The sequence below is a fragment of the Grampus griseus genome, assembly GCF_964374135.1.
Source record: "Grampus griseus genome assembly, chromosome: 13".
Lineage (NCBI taxonomy): Eukaryota > Metazoa > Chordata > Mammalia > Artiodactyla > Delphinidae > Grampus > Grampus griseus.
In genome coordinates this window covers 10,090,765-10,115,579 of record NC_139007.1, presented here as the reverse complement: position 1 = coordinate 10,115,579, position 24,815 = coordinate 10,090,765, and the positions used below count along the sequence as shown (strand labels likewise).

The window sequence follows — 24,815 nt, the reverse complement described above, 5'->3', positions numbered from 1 at the left end:
GGTCACGCAGTGGTTAAGAATCCGCCTGCTAATGCAGGGGTCACAGGTTCGAGCCCTGGTCCAGGAAGATCCCACATGCCGTGGAGCAACTAAGCCCGTGCACCACAACTACTGAGCCCATGAGTCACAACTACTGAAGCCTGTGCGCCTAGAGCCCATGCTCCGCAACAAGAGAAGCCACCAAAAAGAGGAGCCTGCGCACCGCAACGAAGAGTAGCCCCCGCTCAGTGCAACTAGAGAAAGCCCACGTGCAGCAACAAAGACCCAATGCAGCCAAAAATAAATAAATTTATAAAGAAAAAAAACAAAACAATAATCTATCAGAGACTTCCCTGGTGGCACAATGGTTAGCAATCCGCCTGCCAGTGCAAGGGACATGGGTTCGAGCCCTGGACTGGGAAGATCCCACACGCCACAGAGCAACTGGGCCCATGCACCGCAACTATTGAGCCCGCATGCCACAACTACTGAAGCCCACGCCTAGAGCTCGTGCTCTGCAACAAGAGAAGCCACCGCAATGAGAAGCCCACACACCACAAAAAAGAGTAGCCCCAGCTCGCAGCAATTAGAGAAAGCCCGCGTGCAGCAATGAAGACCCAATGCAGTCAAAAATAAATAAATAAATGTATTTTTTTTAATCTATCAATATTGGCTAATTAGTTGTGATCAATGTATCATACTAATTTAAGACCTCTGCAAAAGATCAAACAAGGCAAAGGGTATGAAAAACTCTCTGGACTATCTCTACAACTTTTCTGTAAACTTAAAACTTCTAAAATAAAAAGTGTGGGTTGTTTGTTTTTTTTAAAGGACCTCCTGTGGTTTGAAATATTTCAAGTCTGTTGGAATCTTTATTCCCTGGTTCAAGTCTTTTATAACCTTGCTATTCAAACTGTGGTCACCTGTGAGCTTCCTAACAATACAGAATCTCAGGCCCATCCCAGATATACTAGCCCGGGTCCGCCAGAGAAACAGAACCAATAGTGTGTGTGTGTGCGTGCAGGCACATAATAAGAATTATAAGGAAATGGCTAAAAAGAATTATAAGGAAATGGCTTGTGCAATTATGAAGGCTGGCCAGCCTAAATCGGCGTGTAGCCTGGCAGCCTAGAGACCCATGGTGCAAATGAAGTCTGAAAGCAGTCTGCTAGAGAATCCCCCCGTGCTCAGAGGGTAGGTCTTCTATTCAGGCCTTAGATTAATGGAATAAGGTCTACTCACATTACAGAGGGCAATCTGCTTTACCCAGAGTTCACCAATTTAAATGTTAACCTCATCCAAAAGCACCCTCCAAGTAGATACATAAAATTAACTGTTACCAAATACTGTTATCACTTATATGTAGAATCTAAAGAATAAAACAAATGAATATAACAAAACAGAAGTAGACTCACAGATATAGAGAACAAATTAGTGGTTCCCAGTGGGGAAGAGGGAAGGGCAGAGGGACAAGATAGAGGTAGGGGGTTAAGAGATACAAACTACTCTGTATAATATAAATAAGCTACAAGGATACATTGTACAGCACAGGGAATATAAGCAATATTTTATAATAACTTTAAATGGAGTATAATCTATAAAAATTTCGAATCACTATGTTGTATACCTGAAACTAATATATTGTAAATCAATTAAACCTCAATTTTTTAGAAATCAATGTATTTTATATCATATTAACAAATAAAAACCAAACAATGGTATTTCAAAATTTTTTAATTAACTGTCATACCGCACCTGATAAACCTGAACGTGAATTTTAAAAGGAACTGCCTGGTGATTTCCTACATTCAAGTTTAAGGGGCATTGCTCTACAATATTCCTGAAGGGCCAGAATCCTCCTCGGACAGTTTAAATCTCATACAGGATAATTTCAGTAACTCAGAAACAAGGCTTGATTTGTCCTCCTTGTAACGTGATGACCTTACTAGCATTTACCGATCTGGAGGTTAGGGATGCCTCCAGCAGTCGCTGCCACCCTCCCCTCCGGACAAGGTTGACCCTCTCATTTGTTCCCATGTGGACCTCACCAAGCCTCTGACCTGGCTGATTTAACTGTTGACTTGTGGGTTTCTTCCCTGCTGCAATGAACTCCCCAAGGGCACCTACCGTATCTCATTTGCCCTTTCATCTCCAGTTCTTTATGACCCACAGAGAACTGCCTGTGGTCAGAAGAGGTTTGTCCCACTCCCACCCCCTCCCCGCAAGGCAGGCTAGTGCATTTTCCTAGCGCTTCTACCTTAGAGTCAGCAAATGCCAGGAGAACCTGTTCGATTTAGACCTGTGGAGACATACGTCACATGATTCTACAGGGTGAACCATATGAAACTGCTGATACTGGGTTATTTTGACCTACGAAGTAGGCAATTACATAGGACTCAACAATACGTTTCTATTGCCTGGTTTTCCGCCTCAAAGGGTATCCTAGAGACAATATGCTGTCACGGTCAGATAGTACCAGGGTTGCTAATATTCACGGCAATTTACTACTATAACTGAACGTCAAATACAAAACATCCACTCCAAGTTCGGTCCAAGCCCTCCCCTCAATTATGCACGATTTAAGCCCCTGCCGCCCGCCTCAAGATTCCCAGTCACCCCTGCTCCCTGAGCAACTTGTAAAGGGAGCGCCAGGGAGGGGAACGCTGTTCCTTAGAACACCAGCGACCCAGCGGGCCAGCTACCTAGGCGCCAACTGCGCCTCAGCAAGCCCAGACGCCCGAGGCCCGCCGTCCCCCTCACTACCGGTTGCCGACTTGCCGGAACCCAAGATGGCGACAGGGGCGGAGTCTGCGTAACTGCCCCTGGGCGGGGCCCGAGGCAAGACGTGGCCGAGGGGCGGTGCCAGGCCGGGGGCGGTGCCAGCGGCCCAACTCGGCCTGGCCACTGCGGCCCGGGGGGTCTTCGGCTGTTCAGTCTGAGTTTTCTTTTCCGCTGGGTGGTCGGTGCCGCCGCTCCTTGGAGGCGTCATGAAGTCCCCGGTTCCGGACCTTGCCCCGAGCGACGGCGAGGAGGGCGAGGACCGCACGCCGCTCTTGCAGCGCGCCCCGCGGGCGGAAACCGGTGAGCAGCTGAGAGAATCAGGGTCTTCGGGCGGGAGGCGGTCCCAAGGTAGAGGGTGTCCAGAGCTGCTTAAGCGCGAGGGGACTGAGAACGCGGGGCCCATCCAGGACCCCACTCAGCCCCCGCCTTCTCGGGTGCCCAGAAGCAGCTCTGGGGCCCAGGAGGCGGGCTGGACCGTGAGGCCGGGCCGGGTCGGGCGGAGGCTCGGGCGGGACCTCTGCAGGCGCAGCCCCGGGGACCTCGGCAGGTGCAGCCCCGGGGGCCTCGGCAGGTGCAGCAGGCGGGCCCGGGCGGGGAGCTGCTGGGCGCTGGCGGCGCTGGGCTGCCGGCGATTTTCGGTAGTTTTGAGCCGGGGTCCCTGTGGAAGAACGAACTTGGGGAGAATCTTGAAATCAATGGGCAGAGGGCGGAGGGGAGGACCCCGTAGAAGAGCGAACTGGGGAGAAATCTGCAATTGAAGGATAGAGGGCGGGACGGAGCCGCGGGCTCTTCCTCCGTGTCACTGCCAGGTTGCCACAGCTCTTCGCCCTCCAGCACGTGATCTGGTAGCTAGCTCCCTGGGCATGAAGAGGAGACACAAAAAAGGACTGAGGTTAACATTTGTGAGTATGCGGAGGAAAATTATTGGATAACCCAGCGAATATCTTGAAATTGTGCGATAAGAGATTAAAAGTACTGCATACATTTTCCCCCCCGTATAGCTGTCTACGATTAAGTCTCAGCACTCTACGACTTAAGTTAGGAAACAGGTTATTCTCAAGATAGGTTATTGATAGAGCACTAAGGTAATTTGCACAAAGTCTTGCAACAAATGGAAAAAGAGTTACTTCACAATGCATCTTCCCTGAATTTGGGGAAATTAAAATATTTTGCTATACTTCTTTAAAAGAAATTAAAACTAAAGAATAAATCAGTTTGCATGCATTCTATAGTTTCAAAGATGTGTGCATGAGAAACAGAGTTGAATTCGAAATTTGACTTTTCCTGACCAAGAACAGTACAATCCTGTGGTATCTTCTAAATTTGTTTTTATCATTACCAGATGGTGGCAGTAGAGGTGGTAACATTATAGCTCTATCTGGCAACTGGGAGCTTATTTTTGTGGGCGCTCAATGTAAACACTGTACCATAATGCCGTTTTACCTGGAAGTCAGACTTAGTTCCATAAACTGATCTTTTTCTATAGCATATGAGTTAGATTTCTATAATCCTCTTCTGCCAAATAATCTAGTTTGGAAATACAGAAATAATAAAGATATTCCCTAGAGACTACTATATTCTGTTGCAATTGGGAAACATATACATAAATATAATCAAATTTTAGCTCAAATGTTAAACATCAGTGGTTGTAAGGAAAATGCAGATTAAAACCGCAATGAGCCGTTACACACTTACTAGAATGGCTAAAGTTAAAATGGCTGAAGATACCAAATATTGGCCAACATACAGAATAACTAGAACCCTCATATTTTGCTTGTAAGAGTGTAAAATGGTACAACTACTTTGGAAAACTGGCAATCTATTTTAACGTTAAACATACATTACCATAATACCAAACAATGTTTATAACAGCTTTAATTCATAATAGTAAAAAACTGGAAACAACATATCCATCAGTTCATCAGCAGGTGAATGGATAAACAAATTGTGGTATATTCATGCATACTCAGTGGTATTATAAAAAGAAATTCCTGATACACATAACAACGTGGGTAAATCTCAGACACAAAAGAAACCACCATATTAATGTATGACTCCATCAGTATGACGTTCTAAACAAGCAGAACTAATCTGTAATAACAGGAAGCCGATCAGTGGTTGCCTGGAAGCTACAGGCAGGAAGGAATTGCCTGCAGAGGCACTAGGGTACTTTTTAGGGTACAAGATGCAGATGGGAAGGTTCTGCAGCTTGACTGGGATTCACAGATGTATACATTTGTCAAAATTCACCAAACTGTACACTTGAAATGGGAGCATTTTATTGTATGTAAAATATACCTCAATAAAGTAGATTGAAAAAGAAAAAAATTAACTCATTCCTTTTAAGAACAATCCCTGCTTGATTCATGGGTTGAGTGTATAGATCTTAGCCCTGTTCCTCATGCCTTGAGGCGGCTGTCTTCATTATAACCATTTTCCTTCTTATTTTTACTCTTTACATACCACTGGAGAGCAAAAGTGAAGTAAGAATAGCAGCAACACATTTTGTTTTGCTATTTAAAATATGATAAGGGTTTTAGAGAATAGGCGCCTACCGTTATAGAGTATTGCATTAGTCAACAATATTTTTATTTTTATTTATTTATTTATTTATTTGTGGTACGCGGGCCTCTCACTGTTATGGCCTCTCCCGTCGCGGAGCACAGGCTCCGGACGCGCAGGCTCAGTGGCCATGGTTCACGGGCCCCGCCGCTCCGCGGTATGTGGGATCTTCCCGGACCAGGGCACGAACCCGCGTCTCCTGCATCGGCAGGCGGACTCTCAACGGCTGCGCCACCAGGGAAGCCCGTCAACAATATTTTAAATTAAGCTCTGTGTCTGGGGTGCTGCGAGCAGGACAGGAGAGGGGCACCAGGAGAAGGGATGGAAAAGACAAAGATGGATGTAACCGCTTTATAAGAGGCACCAGGTATTACCTCATTTTCTCGCAGTAGTGCCCTTTGTCCTAGCTTTAGTCATACTATCTACCATGTACGGCTAATAGGAGAAACACGATGCCCGTTAGTTATATTTTTTAAGTTATGTTCTATATATTTACTTTGCACATTCCAGAAAGTGTAGGTGTTTAAAAAAAACAAAAAAAAACTTTCCATCCAGAATTGGGTTTTTTTCACTTTTGGTGCCTGAAGACCTTCAGCAGACCTTAAAACCTCTCTTTCTATATGTTTGCATATGTTTTACTTATCTTTTATGTTTGTTTCTGGAACAAACCTCTATGAAATTAGCTGTACCTTATCTATGCCTGTGTGTATAGTTTTATTTTTCAGAAGAGAAAAGCTGATAAAATGTTCGTCATAAAATTTTACAGCGGTTAAAAGACCTTAGAGACTAACTCCTATCAAGTGGGCATCATTTTATATGTAAACAGCTGAGGGCCAGAAAGGTTAAGTTCCCACTATTGCTGTAGCCATATTAAGGACTAACCAGAGTTTTTCCAGTTTTTAGTCCCATCCTTCCTCCTTGTCACAACACTGCCACATTTGCGTTACGTTGGAGAAATTCCTGTTTGCAAAATGCTTAATCATTTTTGTTGAATCCTTCACAAATTTGAAAGTTCCCTGCTCCGTCATGAATAAGAGGACGTGGTTTTGTGTTATGCATAGTGCTGCTTTATTGAGAGAGCTAAAATTAAAGTATGTTTCTGTAGTGTTAAGACCAATGCAGGGGACAGGGGTTCAAGCCCTGGTCCGGGAAGATCTCACATGCCGTGGAGCAACTAAGGCCGTGTGCCACAACTACTGAGCCTGCGCTCTAGAGCCTGGGAGCCACAGCTGCTGAGCCCGTGTGCTACAACTACTGCAGCCCGCGTGCCTAGAGCCCGTGCTCCACAACAAAGACAAGCCACCACAATGAGAAGCCTGTGCACTGCAATGAAGAGTAGCCCCCGGTCACCGCAACTCGAGAAAGCCTGTGCACAGCAACAAAGACCCAATGCAGCCAAAAATAAATAAATTTATTTTTTTTAAAGAAAAGAATATGTCTCAGGTTGACAGAACACAACAGAATTCTCAGTAACCTGTCAGTAACCTGACTGGTTTGCTTTTCGAGCATTTGCTTTTACGTAGTCAGGTAGATTTCAGAGATGCACACCAAAGTGATGGGGGACATCCATGTTGCTGCAAATGACATTATTTCATTCTTTTTTATGGCTGAGTAATATTCCATTGTGTATATGTACCACATCTTATTTATCAATTCCTCTATCGATGGACATTTAGGTTGCTTCCATGTCCTGCCTATTGTAAATAGTGCTACAATGAACACTGGGTGCATATGTCTTTTCTAGTTATGGTTTTCCCCAAATATATGCCCAGGAGTTGGATTGCTGGATCATATGATAGCTCTATTTTTAGTTTTTTAAGGAAACTCCATATGGTTCTCCATAGTGGCTGTACCAGTTTACATTCCTACCTACCAACAGTGTAGGAGGGTTCCCTTTTCTCCACACCCTCTCCAGCATTCATTGTTTGTAGACTTTTTGATGATGGCTATTCTGACTGGTGTGAGGTGATACCTCATTGTAGTTTTGATTTGCATTTCTCTAATAATTAGTGATGTTGAGCATGTTTTCATGTGCTTCTTGGCCATCTGTATGTCTTCTTTGGAGAAATATCTATTTAGATCTTCTGCCCATTTTTTGATTGGGTTGTTTATTTTTTTGATATTGAGCTGCATAAGCTATTTGTATATTTTGGAGATTAATCCCTTGTTGGTTGCTTCGTTTGCAAATATTTTCTCCCATTTTGAGGGTTGTCTTTTCATTTTGTTTATGGTTTCCTTTGCTGTGCAAAATCTTTTAAGTTTCATTAGGTCCCCTTTGTTTTCTTTGTTTTTATTTTCATTACTCTAGGAGGTGGATCAAAAAAGATATTGCTGCGATTTATGTCAAAGAGTGTTCTGCCTATGTTTTCCGCTAAGAGTTTTATTGTGTCCAGCCTTACATCTAGGTCTTTAATCCTTTTTTTTTTTTTCAGTATGCGGGCCTCTCACTGTTGTGGCCTCTCCCGTTGCGGAGCACAGGCTCCGGCCGCGCAGGCTCAGTGGCCATGGCTCACGGGCCCAGCCGCTCCGCGGCTTGTGGGATCTTCCCAGACCAGGGCACGAACCCGTGTCCCCTGCATCGGCAGGCGGACTCTCAACCACCGCACCACCAGGGGAGCACTTTAATCCATTTTGAGTTTATTTTTGTGTATGGTGTGAAGGAGTGTTCTAATTTCATTCTTTTACCTGTAGCTGTTCAGTTTTCCCAGCACCACTTATTGAAGAGACTGTCTTTTCTCCATTATATATTCTTGCTTCCTTTGTCATAGATTAGGTGACCATAGGTGTGTGGGTTTATCTCTGGACTTTCTATCCTGTTCCATTGATCTATATTTCTGTTTTTGTGCCAGTACCATACTGTCTTGATTACTATAGCTTTGTAGTATAGTCTGAAGTCAGGGAGCCTGATTCCTTCAGCCTAGAGATTGTCATACTGAGTGAAGTAAGTCAGAGAAAGACAAATATGATATGATATTGCTCATATGTGGAATCTTAAAAAAAGGGGGGGGTACAAATGAACTTATCTACAAAACAGAAATAGAGTCACAGATGTAGAAAACAAACTTATGGTTACAAGGGGTAAGGGGGAGAGGGATAAATTGGAAGATTGAGATTGACATATACACACTACTATATATAAAATAGATAACCAATAAGGACCTACTGTATAGCACAGGGAACTCTGCTTAGTGCTCTGTAATGGCCTATATGGGAAAAGAATCATAAAAAGAATGGATATATGTATATAACAGATTCACATTGCTGTACACCTGAAAATAACACAACATTATTAATCAACTATACGCCAATAAAGATTAAAAGCAAAACAACAAAGTGATGGGGGAAGGGCGGCTCAATACTGGTACACCACAGGAAGTGTATAGATTCTTCTGCCTAATTTAGGCAGGAGGGAGGAGGGAATTAGGCACACACATAAAAATTCCGTTCCTCACACTTTCCACCAGTTGAAGGTTTACTTTTGTATGAATGAGATGTGTCTTGTATTTGATTAAGTGGATTTTCAACATACCGTTGCACCAAAATGTGCTCATTCACGTTATGAAAAATCAGTTTTAGGTCTCCTAAGACATTTCTTTGTGTTTAAAGGCAGAACATGGGTCTGGAGGCAGGGTGCCTAATGGCCGATCGTAGTTCTGCTGCCTAACCTAACCTCTCTGTGCCTGCAAATCAGAGAAAATGATACACCTAATTTATAGGGTTATTGTGAGGATTAAATAAGCTAATAGAAAGTGCTTGGAATAGAGTTTGGCATATAGTCAGTGTTAATTATTATCATTATCATCATCATCATCAGTGAAGACTGGATTTTGCATTCCTCAGAGAAGCTGGCACTGCAGAATAAGGGCCCCATTCTTCATGTCACACTGTTGCAAGTTGTGATTTTCTAGCTTATAATGGTACATCCTCTGCTTTATTTCATTTTTTGTTTTGTTTTTTACCTCTACTATTCTTTTGGTGTGGGAGGCAGATGGTTACATTCAAGGTTCAGTTACATAAGCGTTGTGTTTCACAAACGTAATTTGTGTGTAAATATAGTCTTAAATATAAGGTATGGAGCGCTGGTAGACAGCAACCATGTTACAGAAGGAAGGGAAATGGCCTTGGGTCATGTGATAATCAATGTTAATATTAAAGTAACAGAGTCCATTTTAATGGAATTTGGTGTTTTCTTGTAAATGGGTATTAATTTGGGAGCTAAGAATACATAAGGATTTATCAGGAATGAACAACCCATAAGGCAGGCTAAGACCAGTTAAATGTTACCCTGTTTAAAAGCCAAACTTGTTTTATCCATTTAGATAAGAAATCTTTTTTTTTTTTGCGGTACGCGGGCCTCTCACTGTTGTGGCCTCTCCTGTTGCGGAGCACAGGCTCCGGACGCGCAGGCTCAGCGGCCAGGGCTCACGGGCCCAGCCGCTCCGCGGCATGTGGGATCCTCCCGGACCGGGGCACAAACCCGCGTCCCCTGCACCGGCAGGCGGACCCCCAACCACTGCGCCACCAGGGAAGCCCCAGGAAATCTTTTTTAATGCAGTCCCCTGGTCGGGGGGCTCACCAGTCCAGGCCCCCTCCTCTAGAGAAAGTCATCGTCTTTGCATAGGTCAGTGCCCCCGACCGTGGATTTCCGCCTCAGTCTCAGCCCCCCACTGCTCAGTACTTCCTTGCCCCTCAGCCAGGCCTGCTTCTCCCCACTGCCAGACCCTCCACAATGAAGAAAGGCTGGACATCCTCAGCTTTTCAGCAGCCTTCCCTCACCTCAGGCACCTCCTTGCTGCAGCAGAAAGCTGGCCTTCTGGGCACACCACTCCTCCCTGCTGTCTCACGGGGTGATTTTCTGTTATCCTGTAGTAGTTGGTGGGATCAACTCTTCCTTACTCCACATTGATGCTTCCAGACAATCACCCCTCCACTCGCAACGCCATTAGGCTAGGCTCCTTTCCCCTACGTGGTTTTCTCCTCTGCCCACTTCCCAGCACTTCGCTTCAGTCATCATAGGCTTTACCACCTCACACACCTCCATCTTCCACACTCTAATTCCCACCATGATCTTGAGTGACGCCTCATCCAGCACCACGTCCCCTCAACTTCTCAGACTCCTGCGTGTCTGATGACTTCCTCCTCAGTCACCCCTTGGGCCCTGTCATCTCCCATGACTGCTTTAACGACAACCAGAATTCCTTCCTACCTGCCTGTGTAACTGCTCCACTTTGACCACTCTCATTTCATCTGGACCTTCCACCCACTGACCCCTCATCTTTTTTTTTTTGTTAATAAATTTATTTATTTATTTTATGGCTGCGTTGGGTCTTCGTTGCTGCATGGGCTTTCTCTAGTTGCAGCGAGTGGGGGCCGCTCCTCGCTGTGGTGTGCAGGCTTCTCACTGCGGTGGCCTCTCTTGTTGCGGAGCACCGGCTCCAGGCGCGCACACAGGCTCAGCAGTTGTGGCGCATGGGCTTAGTTGCTCCGCGGTATGTGGGATCCTTCCAGACCAGGGCTCAAACCCGTGTCCCCTGCATTGACAGGCGGACTCCTAACCACTGCACCACCGGGGAAGCTGCCTGACCCCTCATCTTTTTATGGAAGAGTTCACACATACACAAAAGTAGAGAGAAGATCTGTCTGTTTCATCTGTCGTCAAGAGAACTTCATAGGTAGAATTGTGAAGTTCCATCAGGAAACACCTCTCTGCTTTTAAGCCCCCTAAATATTCGTATGCCACCTCTCCCAGGCACTGCTCTAGGCATTGAAGGTGTACAGCAGTGAACAAAACAGAACAGAAGCTCCTGCCCTCCCTGAGATTTTATATTCCAGTGTGCCTTTTCCTAAACCATTATCCCTCTCCATTTCACTTGCTTCTTGGGTCAGAATCACAGTCCAACGCTTTATTTTCTTGTCAGCACTCTAAATTCCCTGCTTTGTCACCACACCATCTCAGTGCCAGCTATCTGCTTACCTGGTGCTTGCCTCTGCGTACAGGCAAGTCGTGCTTCAAGGTCACACGCGAGGGCAGGTTGCGCCCACCAGTTCTGGGTGGGTGTCCACTCGCTCGGCAATTCTGCATGTTTCACTGGGAACTTAACACCCGCTTAACAGCTTCTTAACTTCTTTTTTCAACTTCTGATTTCTCACAAATGAGAAATAACCTTGATCTGTAACAAATTACCTCAATTCCTAATGTCCAGGAAGAGCAATAATAATAACAACAGTTCACAGTTATGTGAAGGCATATTATGTGCTAAGCACTGTTCTAAGTATTTTACATGTACCCCACCTCAACTAATCTTTATAACCCTAATATAGGCAAAACACTTAGGCTGATATCGAGCACATCGGGCTCAATAACTATTACCTATTGGGTTTTTTTTTAACATCTTTATTGGAGTATAATTGCTTTACAATGGTGTGTTAGTTTCTGCTTCATAATAAAGCGAATCATTTATACATATACATATGTTCCCATATCTCTTCCCTCTTGCGTCTCCCTCCCTCCCACCATGCCTATCCCACCCCTCCAGGTGGTCACAAAGCGCCGAGCTGATCTCCCTGTGCTATGCGGCTGCTTCCCATCAGCTATCTATTTTACATGTGGTAGTGACTATATGTCCATGCCACTCTCTCACTTCGTCCCAGCTTACCCTTCCCCCTCCCCGTGTCCTCAAGTCCATCCTCTACGTCTTTATACCTGTTCTGACCCTATTCCCTGTTGTTCTTGTTATTAAATTCAGTGCCCAGTGTCCCACTCTGAGTTATGCAGCACCATAGTTCAGCCCCATAAGATCATTTGCTGTTTCCCGCTCCTTCTGGCTTGCTTTCCATACTTCTGTACCTGCCGCTGCCTCTGCTTGCCCTGCTCTCCTTCCTCGAACCTGCTTATTGATGAAGGTTCAGTGCAAGTGTTCTTTCTCCCAGAAGCCTTCCTTGACCATCCCCTACCCCACACACAGCACACTTATGTCACTCTTTTGTCCCGTGTTACACACATATGTGTATCGTAGCCGTTTATCTCGGTGGTATAACTTTTTCCAGGATAAACGGGAAAGGAGCTCACTTTTACTGACTGCCCTTCAGTATTTCATCTAATGCACACACAACCCAGTGAGGTGGGTGGCGGTCACCTCATTTGGGAGCTGAGAAACCTGATAATGAAAACTATTAACTAACTTCCCCAAAGACATACAGCCAGTGAAAATCAGAGCTGAGCTCCGTCACCAGGTCGGCTTCAATCTAAATCAGCCTCTGTTCTTTCAGCTACGCCCACTCCACATTCCTAAGTTTAAACCGTGTTTTAGAAGCTGATGTTTGTTTTGATGGGTGCTCCGTTGGTTACGCAAGCATGCTTTTGTTCTGAACTTGATTTCAGTGTGGCGGGCGCCAGATGAATGTTCTGTCCCCTCGTCACGCAAGCACGCTTTTCTTGGACCAATTTCAAACACTGGCCAAATTCACAGGCACATTTTGCGCTGTCACCATACTTTCTTGAAACAAAATCTTTCTGACTGATTTGTAATCGACAATCATTTTTTAAAACTAGTAACCCCTTATTTGTAATGTTCTTAAAATCTCATAGTCATATACTTCGTGACTCCTGTGTTGGCTTTTTCTTTTCTGATTATTGACTCTGTGCCCCCAAAAGTTAACGTTGCCGGGTCCATAACTTCTAGGTCAGATTTCCAAGTAGTATCACTAGGAATTTGAAATCATTTTACTCACCTTTCCTCCACTTCCCAAGCTTCTACCCCTACATGATATTCACACGGTAAGGTATATCATACTCCTAATCAGTTATCGTGTGGGGAGAAACTGATAACATACGGTTAAAATAAGGCAACTCAAATAAGGATAGAATGGAGTGATAACATTACAAGTCAGAGTAGCAAAAAATAAAGTTGTTCAGAGTAAGAGCATCGCTGGTAGCTGTGTCCCTCCCTTTCACTAACCCCCGTGTCCAGTGTGTTGGCAAGGCCTGTGAGTTCTGCCTTTAAAGTTATCTCAAATCCACTCATTTCTCTCCATTGCCTGGGCTTTACTCTACTTTAAGCCACCATCACCTCTTTCCTGGAAACTTCCAATAATCCCTTGAGTGATCTCCCTGAGTCTACATCCCTCACCACCGTTCACACTTCTGCCCCTTTGTCATCTCCACACAGCAACCAGAGAAGCTCTTTAAACCGTAAATCACATCTTGTCACTCCTCTGCTGAAGCGAATAATGAACTTTGTATATAGTACCTTGGCAAAGCAGACAGTACATTAATCTGGATATTTCCTGCTCCAAATTACCCAGAGTAACACATTTTAATTGCCCAAATTTGGAAAGATTATGAGCCCCGCCCCCATCCAGACTTCTCTGTATATTCTCGTCCAACACAGAGCAATGACAGAGAAAATGTGCTCTCCTAGAAAACATGCCTTGCATTCTGCAACTGGCCTTAACTAGACAGCTGCCTTTTTGCCTGGGGCAGAGAGCCAGTGTGTCTAGATTCAGGTAACAGAGGCAGCGTGAATGAAGCTTTAGAAATATAGTTTTCACAGGTCTGGATCGAACTGTGGCAGTGGTGCTATTGTTCTAACGCCAGCTGTACTGAAAAGGGAGGCAAGAATGCCAAATGAAAAGTTGTCTGTTAAAAGATGTCAGTCTTGCACAGAGGAAAAAGTGATAGCAGTTGTTAAGTGTATGAGTGCTTGTAGAAAAGTGAGTTGGATCACAGTATATTAACATACACCTAAATACAGTTGTGCTGTATTCATTAAAGCTTCGATCTGAATCTGTACCAAGACCGTTGTACTCTGAAAAATGTATCCTTGTGTGAGGTTAGGTCAATGAAAACACCAGATTTCCTGAGTAGGGAAAAACAGGCACGTGTGTGTGTGTGTGTGTGTGTGTGTGTGTGTGTAATGCTAATGAGTCATTGCCAAATAAAAGCACACATATATTCATATATATGTACTTAACTTTAACTTGTCATTAGTAGATGAAACATGTTCATATCTTTCAACAGATATTTATCAAACACTCAGTGTTGACCAAACTTAAGTTGTAAAAACCTGGATTAGCCACTTCCTCGTTGTCGCTCGGGGTCAGTTCCTGCATTCTCATCCCCCCTCCAGTTCTGCAACTCAGTAAAAGAAGAAAAAAGAGAAAATATGTGCATACGCCTATAGAGTAAAAAACTAGGTCAGACTCCTCCTGTCACATGATCGTCCTTTCATTGGTTCCTCCAACCCACTCTGCCTTCCTTTTTTTTTTTTTAAATCATTGTGGTACATTCACTAACTGTGCTTTTTACTGTGAGCCCTTTAAGCAAGACCAACTGAGCAACTGTCACAGGGGCTGCAACTGTCATAGATTCTGCAAGTTTGCTTCTGGGCTCTTAAATGCATTTAGTTTAGGAGAGCCTTAAGTATTAATCATGGCTTCTGATTCAAACCCAGCCTCTGAGGATACTTTTCAAGGTAAGAAATTATCAGGGGGGGTTTCCTGCCCTGGCCTTGGCAGTAAATTTTTTTGTGCTGAGATAACGTTTATGATGAGAGGGCTACTGACCCGTAGTCAGTAATGTACGTGCCACGCTGAACGCTCGAGGACTTACTGGCCATGTTTGAGACATGTTTTTCAGAAATAGTGATGCCGTTAAACCCGCTTACCTGCTTTTCTCTTCTCTTGCCAGCTGACAGGGATTGGGGGTTTGGTTTTGACTCCGGAATGCAGATTTTTCTGAGCAAAGTTGTTGCCTCCATGTTTTAAGAAACCGTCTTACAGTTCAGGCTCTCATGTGTTAAATCTTTATCAAAACTACAGGAACTGGGAACAAATTCTCTTTGGTACATGTTTTTAGATATGCTTCATCTGAGACTATTCTCAGAAAAACATTCATGGTTTATTCATTTGTGTACATCTAAGAAGTGACCTCTTTAGTGATTTAGACAGTATCATCTAAGTTACTCTTTTAATGAAAGTTTTTCCACCAATCTTTATTTCAGCTCCAGTGTGCTGCTCTGCTCGTTACAACCTAGCATTTTTGGCCTTTTTTGGTTTCTTCGTTCTCTATTCATTACGGGTGAATCTGAGTGTGGCGTTAGTGGATATGGTAGATTCCAACACGACTACAGCAGATAATAGAACTGCCAACGAGTGTGCAGAGCATTCCACTCCCATAAAAGTTCTTCACAACCAAACGGTCAGTGCTGTTTTTCAAGCAAATGATCTTAATCCTAAAATACTTCCGAGTAAAAATATTGAAAAATATTGAATGTATTCATCCTACAGAAACACAGACACTTTCTTCGTGTAAACTCTGAATCATTTTCTTTTGTGTTTTCCCAGTAACTGGTTAGACAGTTAACTTATAACTGTAGCTGCTGCTGCTGCGCCCTGATCTGTTTGAAAAGCAGTTTTTCAGTTTCCTCCGTAAACATACCGTCCTTGAAGAGAATTTGGAAAAACCTGTCTGGTGTATTAGAAAATTAGGTTGTTTTAGATGTTGCTAAATAGTTTTTATGGGACCATTATTTAATAGCTGTACTACTTAAAAGGGTCCTGTTGCAGGAGGATTAAGATAATCTCAACTACAGGATGAAAAATAAGAATGGGTCAGTTTCAAAAAAAAAAACTCTATACATGCCTCACCTAAGCTGCTGATGTCATTTTGCCTCCCTCATATTATACTGGAATTGATAAGTGCATGTTCATCATTTGTTCAGAATTGAGTTTTACACACTTTCAACATTTTCTTTTGTCTCACATGGGGAGACAATACAGGCGGGAAAGGCTGGTGTCCTTTTTGTGTGTGTGTGGCCACACTGTGCGACATGTGGGATTTTAGTCCCCCGACCAGGGACTGAACCTGCACCCCCGGCAGTGGAAGCGCACAGTCTTAACCACTGGACCGCCAGGGAAGTCCCAGGTGTCCTTTTTGGTGGGGGGGACATGGGCCTCTCACTGTTGTGGCCTCTCCCGTTGCGGAGCACAGGCTCCGGATGTCAGGCTCAGCGGCCATGGCTCACGGGCCCAGCCGCTCCGCGGCATGTGGGATCTTCCCGGACTAGGGCACGAACCTGCGTCCCCCACATCGGCAGGTGGACTCCCAACTACTGCGCCACCAGGCAAGCCCCTGTCCTTTTTTATAAGTGTATTTTCATCCATCTTCAGTGCTCACAAAGGAGCCAAATCCCACGTGGGTGAGTCTCTCCTGCCATTTACAGACAAGATCACTCAAACAGGGAAGAGGGTTTCTGCCCAAACAAGCACATGTACAAAATAATGATTTATCAAAAATCTTTACATTGGACTTCAATAATGTTGCCGAATATGTATTTGGGTACACATCACCCACTTTCCCCACCTCAGCCTGTAATTGCTGGACACTCCATGAAGCCCTGGAATTCCACAGAGAAGCTGCAGATTGGTACTCTAAACAAGAATAATTAGGGCTTTGCTTTGTGTCTTTACTTTCGATAAGTACTTTTCATGATCCACCTACTTATTTGCCCTACATCGACAGTAAAAAGAAATCCTGAATGGTTCTTAACATGTGGGTAGGTTACAGGGCTATGTGTGCTGAAGATGTCAGTCACCAGATCTTCATTTTCACCTTACTGTGTACTGCTACTAATTAAAAGACATTTCCTACTCACGTGAAGTTTCTGGCTTGGTTTAAATTCTTGCTCTTTTGTATAGCTCTATGTCCTTGTTGAAGTGCTTGGTCTGAAATGGTCTATTAATTAATGGTCTCTTAATTATCTATACTTTTGCATACTAGTAGCCAACATTAAGTGACTATTTAGTGTGTGTCAGGCCTTATTTTATGGGCCTTTTTCATTTAATCTTCCCAGATCACAAATCCAGTAAGTAACAGAGCTGGGCTTGAACCCAGGCCGGGCTCCAAAGCCTAGCCTGGCCACTGCAGTATCCTGTTCGTAGCTTTCTGGATTAAACCTCTGCCTTTTTTTGAGCCTTCTTTGTCATGGTCATTACAAAATATCTACAATTCATCCCATAGTCTAGTTTCATAAAATAGCAAGCCTTCCTGAACATTATGACTTTCAATGATTTTCGATTCACTTCTAGAATCTGCATGTCTGTATCACGGTGACTCACCTACCCAGTAGAAAGTCTGCATGTTCTTCCGTCTACAACAGTGGTTCTGGGGAGTTTCCTGGCAGTCCAGTGGGTAGGACTCGGCGCTTTCACTGCTGTGGCCCAGGTTCAACCCCTGGTCGGGGAACTAAGATCCCACAAGCCTCACGGCCAAAAAAACAAACAAACAAAAAACAGTGGTTCAAAATTACATTCATATGTACTCACATGCCAGTAAGAGAAAGGAGCCGTTTCATCAAGGTCTTAAAAGGCTGTTCTTTTTCCTCCTACTCTTTACAGGGTAAAAAGTACCGATGGGATGCAGAAACTCAAGGATGGATTCTCGGGTCTTTTTTTTATGGCTACATCATCACGCAGATTCCTGCAGGATATGTTGCCAGCAGAAGTGGGGGGAAACTGCTGCTGGGATTTGGGGTCCTTGGCACCTCTGTCTTCACGCTGTTCACTCCCCTCGCTGCAGATTTCGGAGTTGGAGCCCTCATTGCACTCAGGGCCCTAGAAGGACTAGGAGAGGTAATTTTTTTTCTCTTTTGTTATTCTTCTTACCCTATATCACTTTCTTGTCTCCTTAAAGATACCATTCTTGGGCTTCCCTGGTGGCGCAGTGGTTGAGAGTCAGCCTGCCGATGCAGGGGACATGGGTTCTTGCCCCGGGCCGGGAAGATCCCACATGCCGCGGAGCGGCTGGACCGGTGAGCCATGGCTGCTGAGCCTGCGCGTCCGGAGCCTGTGCTGCGCGACGGGAGAGGCCACAACAGTGAGAGGCCCGCGTATCGCAAAAAAAAAAAAAAAAAAGATATCATTCTACCATAGAAAAATGATTCATTTCATTGGCATATAGAAAGACATTGAATGCTAGAGCTGAACACATTTTACATGTATAACAACAGTTAATAAAATTTCTTAAATTTTCAAAAATTATAAAAAAGAAAAACGGATAGTAATAATTTGTTTCTTATTTAGGCAAAAAGAAGCAAAAAGACAAGGTTAATACGGTCATAATAGTAGCTGATAATTATTGATCACTACCTACGAGCCAAGTACTAATCCAAGCACCCCACATGTAATTAATTATGTTTAACGGGCTTCCCTGGTGGACAGTGGTTGAGAGTCCGCCTGCCTATGCAGGGGACACTGGTTCGTGCCCCAGTCCGGGAAGATCCCACATGCCGTGGAGCGGCTGGGCCCGTGAGCCATGGCCTCTGAGCCTGCGTGTCCGGAGCCTATGCTCCGTAATGGGAGAGGCCACAACAGTGAGAGGCCCGCGTACCGCAAAAAAAAAAAAAAAAAAAAAGATATCATTCTTTGATATGACTATGAACCAGAAAAAATGACACTGGAAGATAATAGGGATTTATTTTTTAGTTAGAAACTGATTGACTATGAAATAACATGAGTAGATTTCACTTGTGGTCAGTGAGGTCTTGAGTGGGGGCACTCCAAAATTAGAAGCTTTACTCAAAGACTAGAGAAAACATTTTCTAGGGAAATACTTCATAGCTTCACCTACTCCCTTCTACTGAGGAGATAAGAAACCACTATTAAAACCATGAGGACAGACCATCCTACTTCTTGAACTTTTGCCACTGTTTACCTCTGCTCCATCATTGATTGCCCAGGTCTAAAACATATTTTACCCAATAGACTATCAAATTGCCTTGTTTTCCTTTAAATTTGTTGTTTTTCATAGAACTTCTTCTTTATCATTTGTTCTTTCTTCTGGTGATCAAACTTAGAGACAAATAATTTATCGTTTTATGTAGCTATCTTTTTTTTAGTCCTGTGATTCTTCTGGCCTTTCTGCTGCTTTTAAAATTGTTATTATTAATTTTTATCTTTTTTTTCCTCTCCTCCTAAGATTTTGATCATTTTTTAATTATTTTAAAAATTTAATTTCTTATTTTTTTTCCTTTCCACTTCTCTTTTGCATTTCGTCATGTGTACCTCCACCTTTAAATAATGATCTCGTTTCATTTCTAACTTTGAACTTCTCAAGGCATAGGTTTATTTCGCTCTCTCTTAACATTTCTTTAACCAAGCCAAGATAGTGGCCTCTGGGTTTAGTGTACAGCTTAAAGGTTATTTTGTATCATGCTGTGTAGGAAAAACACTGACTGGAGTAGTAAAATCAGAGTTTGAATAATGACTCCACTGTATCTAACGCTGGAACCATAGGTTTTAATATAAATATTATACAAATACAATATATAATATAAATCAAATATATTAAATACGTGCCCCATCCTCAGTCACAGCTCAGATGTGATAATAACTGCTAAAAAACTTTGGAAATTGCCAAGTGCTTTTTAAATGTAAGCTTTGGTCACTCATCTGGACATTCTTATTTTGTCCTTATCAAATAGGGGTATACCAAATAAACCCTTCTTGACTACAAAATAAAATTACCCCCCCACTAACAGGTTCCTTTTCTCCTTATCTAAGTAAAATATATACAGGTCCCTTTTCTCCTTATCTAAGTAAAAAACTAAACCCTCCTTGACTACAAAATAAAATTACCCCCCTACTAACAGGTTCCTTTTCTCCTCATCTAAGTAAAATATATGTTTTACAGATAAACTGAAGTTCTAAGAGGTTAACTGATCTTTCTGAGGCTACACAGCTAGTGAATGGCCAAGGAGAGCTGTGAATCGACTGCTGCAAATCTACCAGAATCTATTCCTTCCTGTTCCCTTGTAGCATCTCCTCCTCTCCCAAGCCTCTGTGAGCCTCCCTGCCTTCACTGTCTTGTTGCTTCTCCATTACCAGTAACTAGTATTTTTTAAAATTGAGGTATAGTAGATGTCCAATATTATATAAATTTCAGGTGTATAACAATTCCAAATTTTTATGTATTATACTCCATTTATAGTTATTATAAAACATTGGTTATATATTCCCTGTGCTGTATAATATATCATTTTAGCTTATTTATTTTATACATAGTAGTTTGCACCTCTTAATCTCCCACTCCTATCTTGCCCCTCCCCTAATTGGCATTTACTAGGCTAATTATCACCAGAAAAGAAAAAAATACTGGTAAACACTCTAATTGAGTGTTTTTTGGTAGTACCATTTTTTGGTAGGACTATTTTTCCTGTTGAGTAAGGTGAATCTGAATTTTCTTCTAGTATCCCACAGTATTAGCTCAGTATTTTTAAAAGTTACGTATTGATAACATTCCCATTGCATTCAGGCCATAAATAAAGTAAATGAGGGTTTCCCTGGTGGCACAGTGGTTAAGAATCCGCCTGTCAATGCAGGGGACACGGGTTCAAGCCCCCATCTGGGAAGATCCCACATGCTGTGGAGCAGCTAAGCCCGTGTGCCACAACTAATGAGCCTGTGCTCTACAGCCTGTGCTCTAGAGCCCACAAGCCACAACTACTGGGCCTGCATGCCACAACTACTGAAGCCCGTGCGCCTAGAGTCCGAGCTCCGCAACAAGAGAAGCCACGCAATAAGAAGCCTGTGCACCACAACGAAAGAGTGGCCCCTGCTTGTCACAACTAGAGAAAGCCCTCACACAGCAATGAAGATCCAACACAGCCAAAAATAAATAAATAAATAAATTTATTAAAAATAATAATAATAAAGTAAATGAGTAAAATTCACCGTGGGAGGGTACCTTTATATCCTCATTCAGTACATTCTTTTACATTTTTTGTAACCCTTGCCTTGCAGTCCTCAAATCAGTTGACAGAGTCCACAAGTCTTTGTTCAGATTTTGAAAGTACTTCATTATGAGGTATTTGCACTCAGCACTGTAAAGACATCTCACTCCATGAAACCTGATTCCAGCGTGAGTCTTATCCAGAAACTTCTCTTGCAACAAAATACTCAACTGAATTTAAAACATGAACAAAACTACCTTGCATTTCGTCAGAAATATCTTTTTCCCTTCCCAGGGTGTCACATTTCCCGCCATGCATGCCATGTGGTCTTCGTGGGCTCCTCCTCTTGAAAGAAGCAAGCTTCTCAGCATTTCATATGCAGGTGAGATAACTGTTCTTGTGAAGGTTTTCGCTACAATGTGTTATCTGTATATCAACCTTGGGGGAAGGGCGCAAAGCAGAATCATGCAATGTCAGGTGCTTTCTTTGGGGAAAACTTAAGTTGCAGGGGTATAACTTTATTCTTAATGTTCTTCTTTGGCTCACCAGCATATAGCAAAGTGGCTTCATTGACTACTGTCATTTTCTCCGTCTGCCATGATTTATTTCAAAACATGTTGCCTTTTCAGATGTTGATATAGAGAATGCTTTAACAAAACAAAGCCAAAAAAAAAAAGCTGGAAAATTGAACACTTTTGTCCTTAAATTGTGATTTGATTTGATCATCTGATAAGCTGGTCATGACTTTCAACCCCTCCCTTCAGACACCTTGTTTTCTATGCATTTATTTGCTATCATTTGGTCTATAGGTAAGATAGCATGAGCTTTATATGTGAATTATAACTTTTCCAGCTCACACACTGAATGAAAACTTTTTATTTATTTTTTGACACATAGTGCCTGGCATGGAGCAGATATTCAGTAACTATTCAACCCGGTTTTCTAGGCTTCCTATTCCTTGCCTTCACCCAATTGAAGTTCCCAAACCCACTTTCTGCTTTCCTACTTCCATTCATTTGCTCACCCTGTTACACCTGCCTCTATATCTTCTTTCTTATGGGACCAGATCTTGCCCATCTTTTCAAAGTCCCACTGCTGCTTCTTACATCTTTTCCTGATCTCTAGAGGTCAGAGGTAATCTGTCCTACATTTGAACTTCCATATTGCTCTGTGACACTCAACACTTTCTAACGTGTAATAATTATTTGTTTATATTTACTTCCTATATAAGACTAAAATTTGAGACCAGAAACAATGTCTGCTTATTTTAGCTCCCACTGTACCTTCTAAGATGTCTTCTGTTTGGTGGTTAAAATGAATTTTATCACTTATTTATCCGAAACAATTGTGTGTAATATATTTGGGGCAAATTAGATTACCAAAAGCTTCGTTCTTTTTTCTCCAGGTGTGCTGCAGTAGGCTATGTTTAGAGACCATCTCTGAGCCTTTCCCCAAACACTTGGTTTTCTAACACATTTACTAGTAATGTGGCATTTACTAGCTCATATTATAATAGGTCTTCTATTGATTGATGCCTTCTAATTCATCAGTAGCTACATAATTGTAACTAATATGACTACATATTAATGTATACATTTTACATATTGTGGGTTTTCTAGTAAATGATCCCTTAAGAGAATGGGTTGTTTATATTTACATGTGACTAACTCAACTCCTATAGGATTTGAATCACTCTTTCTTTTCTCTATTGTCTGTTATCCGTCTTCTTTAGGCTGTAGACCTGTGTCCCCTCTTTGTTCATTTTTCTCCAAAGTTTACAAAGTCTTTGTTGTTATTCTAGGAGCACAGCTTGGGACAGTAGTTTCTCTTCCTCTTTCTGGTATAGTTTGCTACTATATGAATTGGACTTACGTCTTCTACCTCTTTGGTAAGTTTATTCAAAAATGTAACCTAAATTATAATGTGATAGATCCAAAATGTAATAGTGATCTAATAATTGGTTAAAATATGTATATTCCAATTCACTGAAGTACCCATCTCCTAGACCACAAAGCTCTGAAACATTTACTGATAACCTGTTTTTCAAGTTTATGTGGTTAAAATGATCCAGCTGAGTTGCGACCTGATGTTAATTTTGGAATATTTGTTCAATAGAAACTGCTGTTGAATCCAGGACATAAATGCTATACTTACTATAAAAACTGCTGTGTTGTTTATTATAAAAAATGTATATTTTGAAAATATTTCTTCTCAAACAAAGTAGGATGCTCTCACTTGGTAGTTTTAATCTTTTTTATTTCTTTGTTTAGTCCCAGGGCCTTTCATTTCTCAATCTCAATAGCAGGACGATACACATATTTAATAAATTAGATTGCCATGTAAACATTTATGCAGGAAATATAGCTGCAATCAAAACAAAAAACATCAATAAACAAAAGCAGATACCTGTGGAAATAATAGATTGTAAACTTTTATTTTTTAAAAGGTTTGTCTGGTAGGCCCTGATAGGCAGAGTCATGTGGTTAAAAGTTGTTCTCTTCAGGTGCAAACTTCCCATTAAAAATAAATAAGTCATGGGGATGTAATGTACAGCACAGTGATATTGTGGTACATACTTTTTTCTTTTTTTTTTTTGGCTGCGTTGGGTCTTCGTTGCTGTAGTGGGCTTTCTCTAGTTGCGGCGAATGAGGGCTACTCTTCGTTGCGGTGCACGGGCTTTTCCTTGCAGTGGCTTCTCTTGTTGTGGAGCACGGGCTCTAGGCGCACAGGTTTCAGTAGTTGTGGCTCGTGGGCTCTAGAGCGCAGGCTCAGTAGTTGTGGCACACGGACTTAGTTGTTCCACGGCATGTGGGATCTTCCCGGACCAGGGATCAAACCCATGTCCCCTGTATTGGCAGGCGGATTCTTAATCATGGCACCGCCAGGGAAGTCCCTGTGGTACATACTTGAAAGTTGCCAAGAGAATAAATCCTAAAAGTTCTCATCACAAGAAAAAAAAATGTTTGTAATTTTGTATGGTGATAGATGGTAGCCAGACATATTGTGGTGATTATTTCGCAGTGTATATAAATACCAAATCATTTTGTTGTCCACTTGAAACTAATGTAATGTTATATGTCAGTTATACTGCAATTTTTTTAAAAAGTTTTTCCTCTTAAAAATTTATAGGAGAAAAAAAAAATTTATAGGAGATAATGCAAATAGCAGTTATCCCATTAAAGAATTATGAGAAGAACTTGAAAACAAAGCTGAAACCAATTTTTCATTAAGTTTATAATTACATAATTTTTTCAAGACAGAAAAATTGCCGTTGGTGCATACTAATTTCATTTACCTCTTATTTTTCTATTTTAAGGTATAGTTGGAATCATTTGGTTTATTTTGTGGATCTGGTTAGTTAGTGATACACCAGAAACTCACAAGACAATCTCCCCCTATGAAAAGGAATACATTCTTTCATCATTAAGAAATCAGGTAAGGACTTTGGCACGTTTTAAAAATAATTTCAGAATCTTTTTTTTCTTCAGAATTAAGATACCAGTTTTTTTAATAGATATTTCTGTTGTGCACACTCTAGGCAAAGTAGAGCAGGCGAATTAAATAAATCTACAAAGTACTGTTTTGTCCAAGAAATGTCAATTCTTTCTAGTTTAAATCTATGAAATTTAAAATCTAGAAATTTATTTAAATCTAGTTTAAATCTATGAAAAATTACTTTTCTAAGTCATTTTAAACCTTCTAGAGTAATGATCATCAAGTGAGCCTCCTTTGTCTTCTTAATTAGTAGAAAATAAGATGTGTTAT

At 42.2% G+C, this 24,815-nt stretch overlaps 1 protein-coding gene across 2 annotated transcripts in view; it reads left to right on the top strand.

The window, feature by feature from the left end:
* The first annotated feature begins 2,871 nt into the window (after positions 1-2,871).
* Positions 2,872-24,815, top strand: part of SLC17A5 (solute carrier family 17 member 5) — a 59,113-nt gene continuing 37,169 nt past the window's right edge. For both annotated transcript variants that reach the window (XM_082669370.1, XM_082669369.1), the window contains exons 1-6: positions 2,872-3,060; positions 15,324-15,520; positions 17,719-17,952; positions 21,345-21,432; positions 22,852-22,938; positions 24,367-24,485. In XM_082669370.1, coding sequence (XP_082525496.1) covers positions 2,967-3,060; positions 15,324-15,520; positions 17,719-17,952; positions 21,345-21,432; positions 22,852-22,938; positions 24,367-24,485 — 819 coding nt within the window. In that variant the 5' untranslated portion in view covers positions 2,872-2,966. The remainder of the gene's footprint in view (positions 3,061-15,323; positions 15,521-17,718; positions 17,953-21,344; positions 21,433-22,851; positions 22,939-24,366; positions 24,486-24,815) is intronic.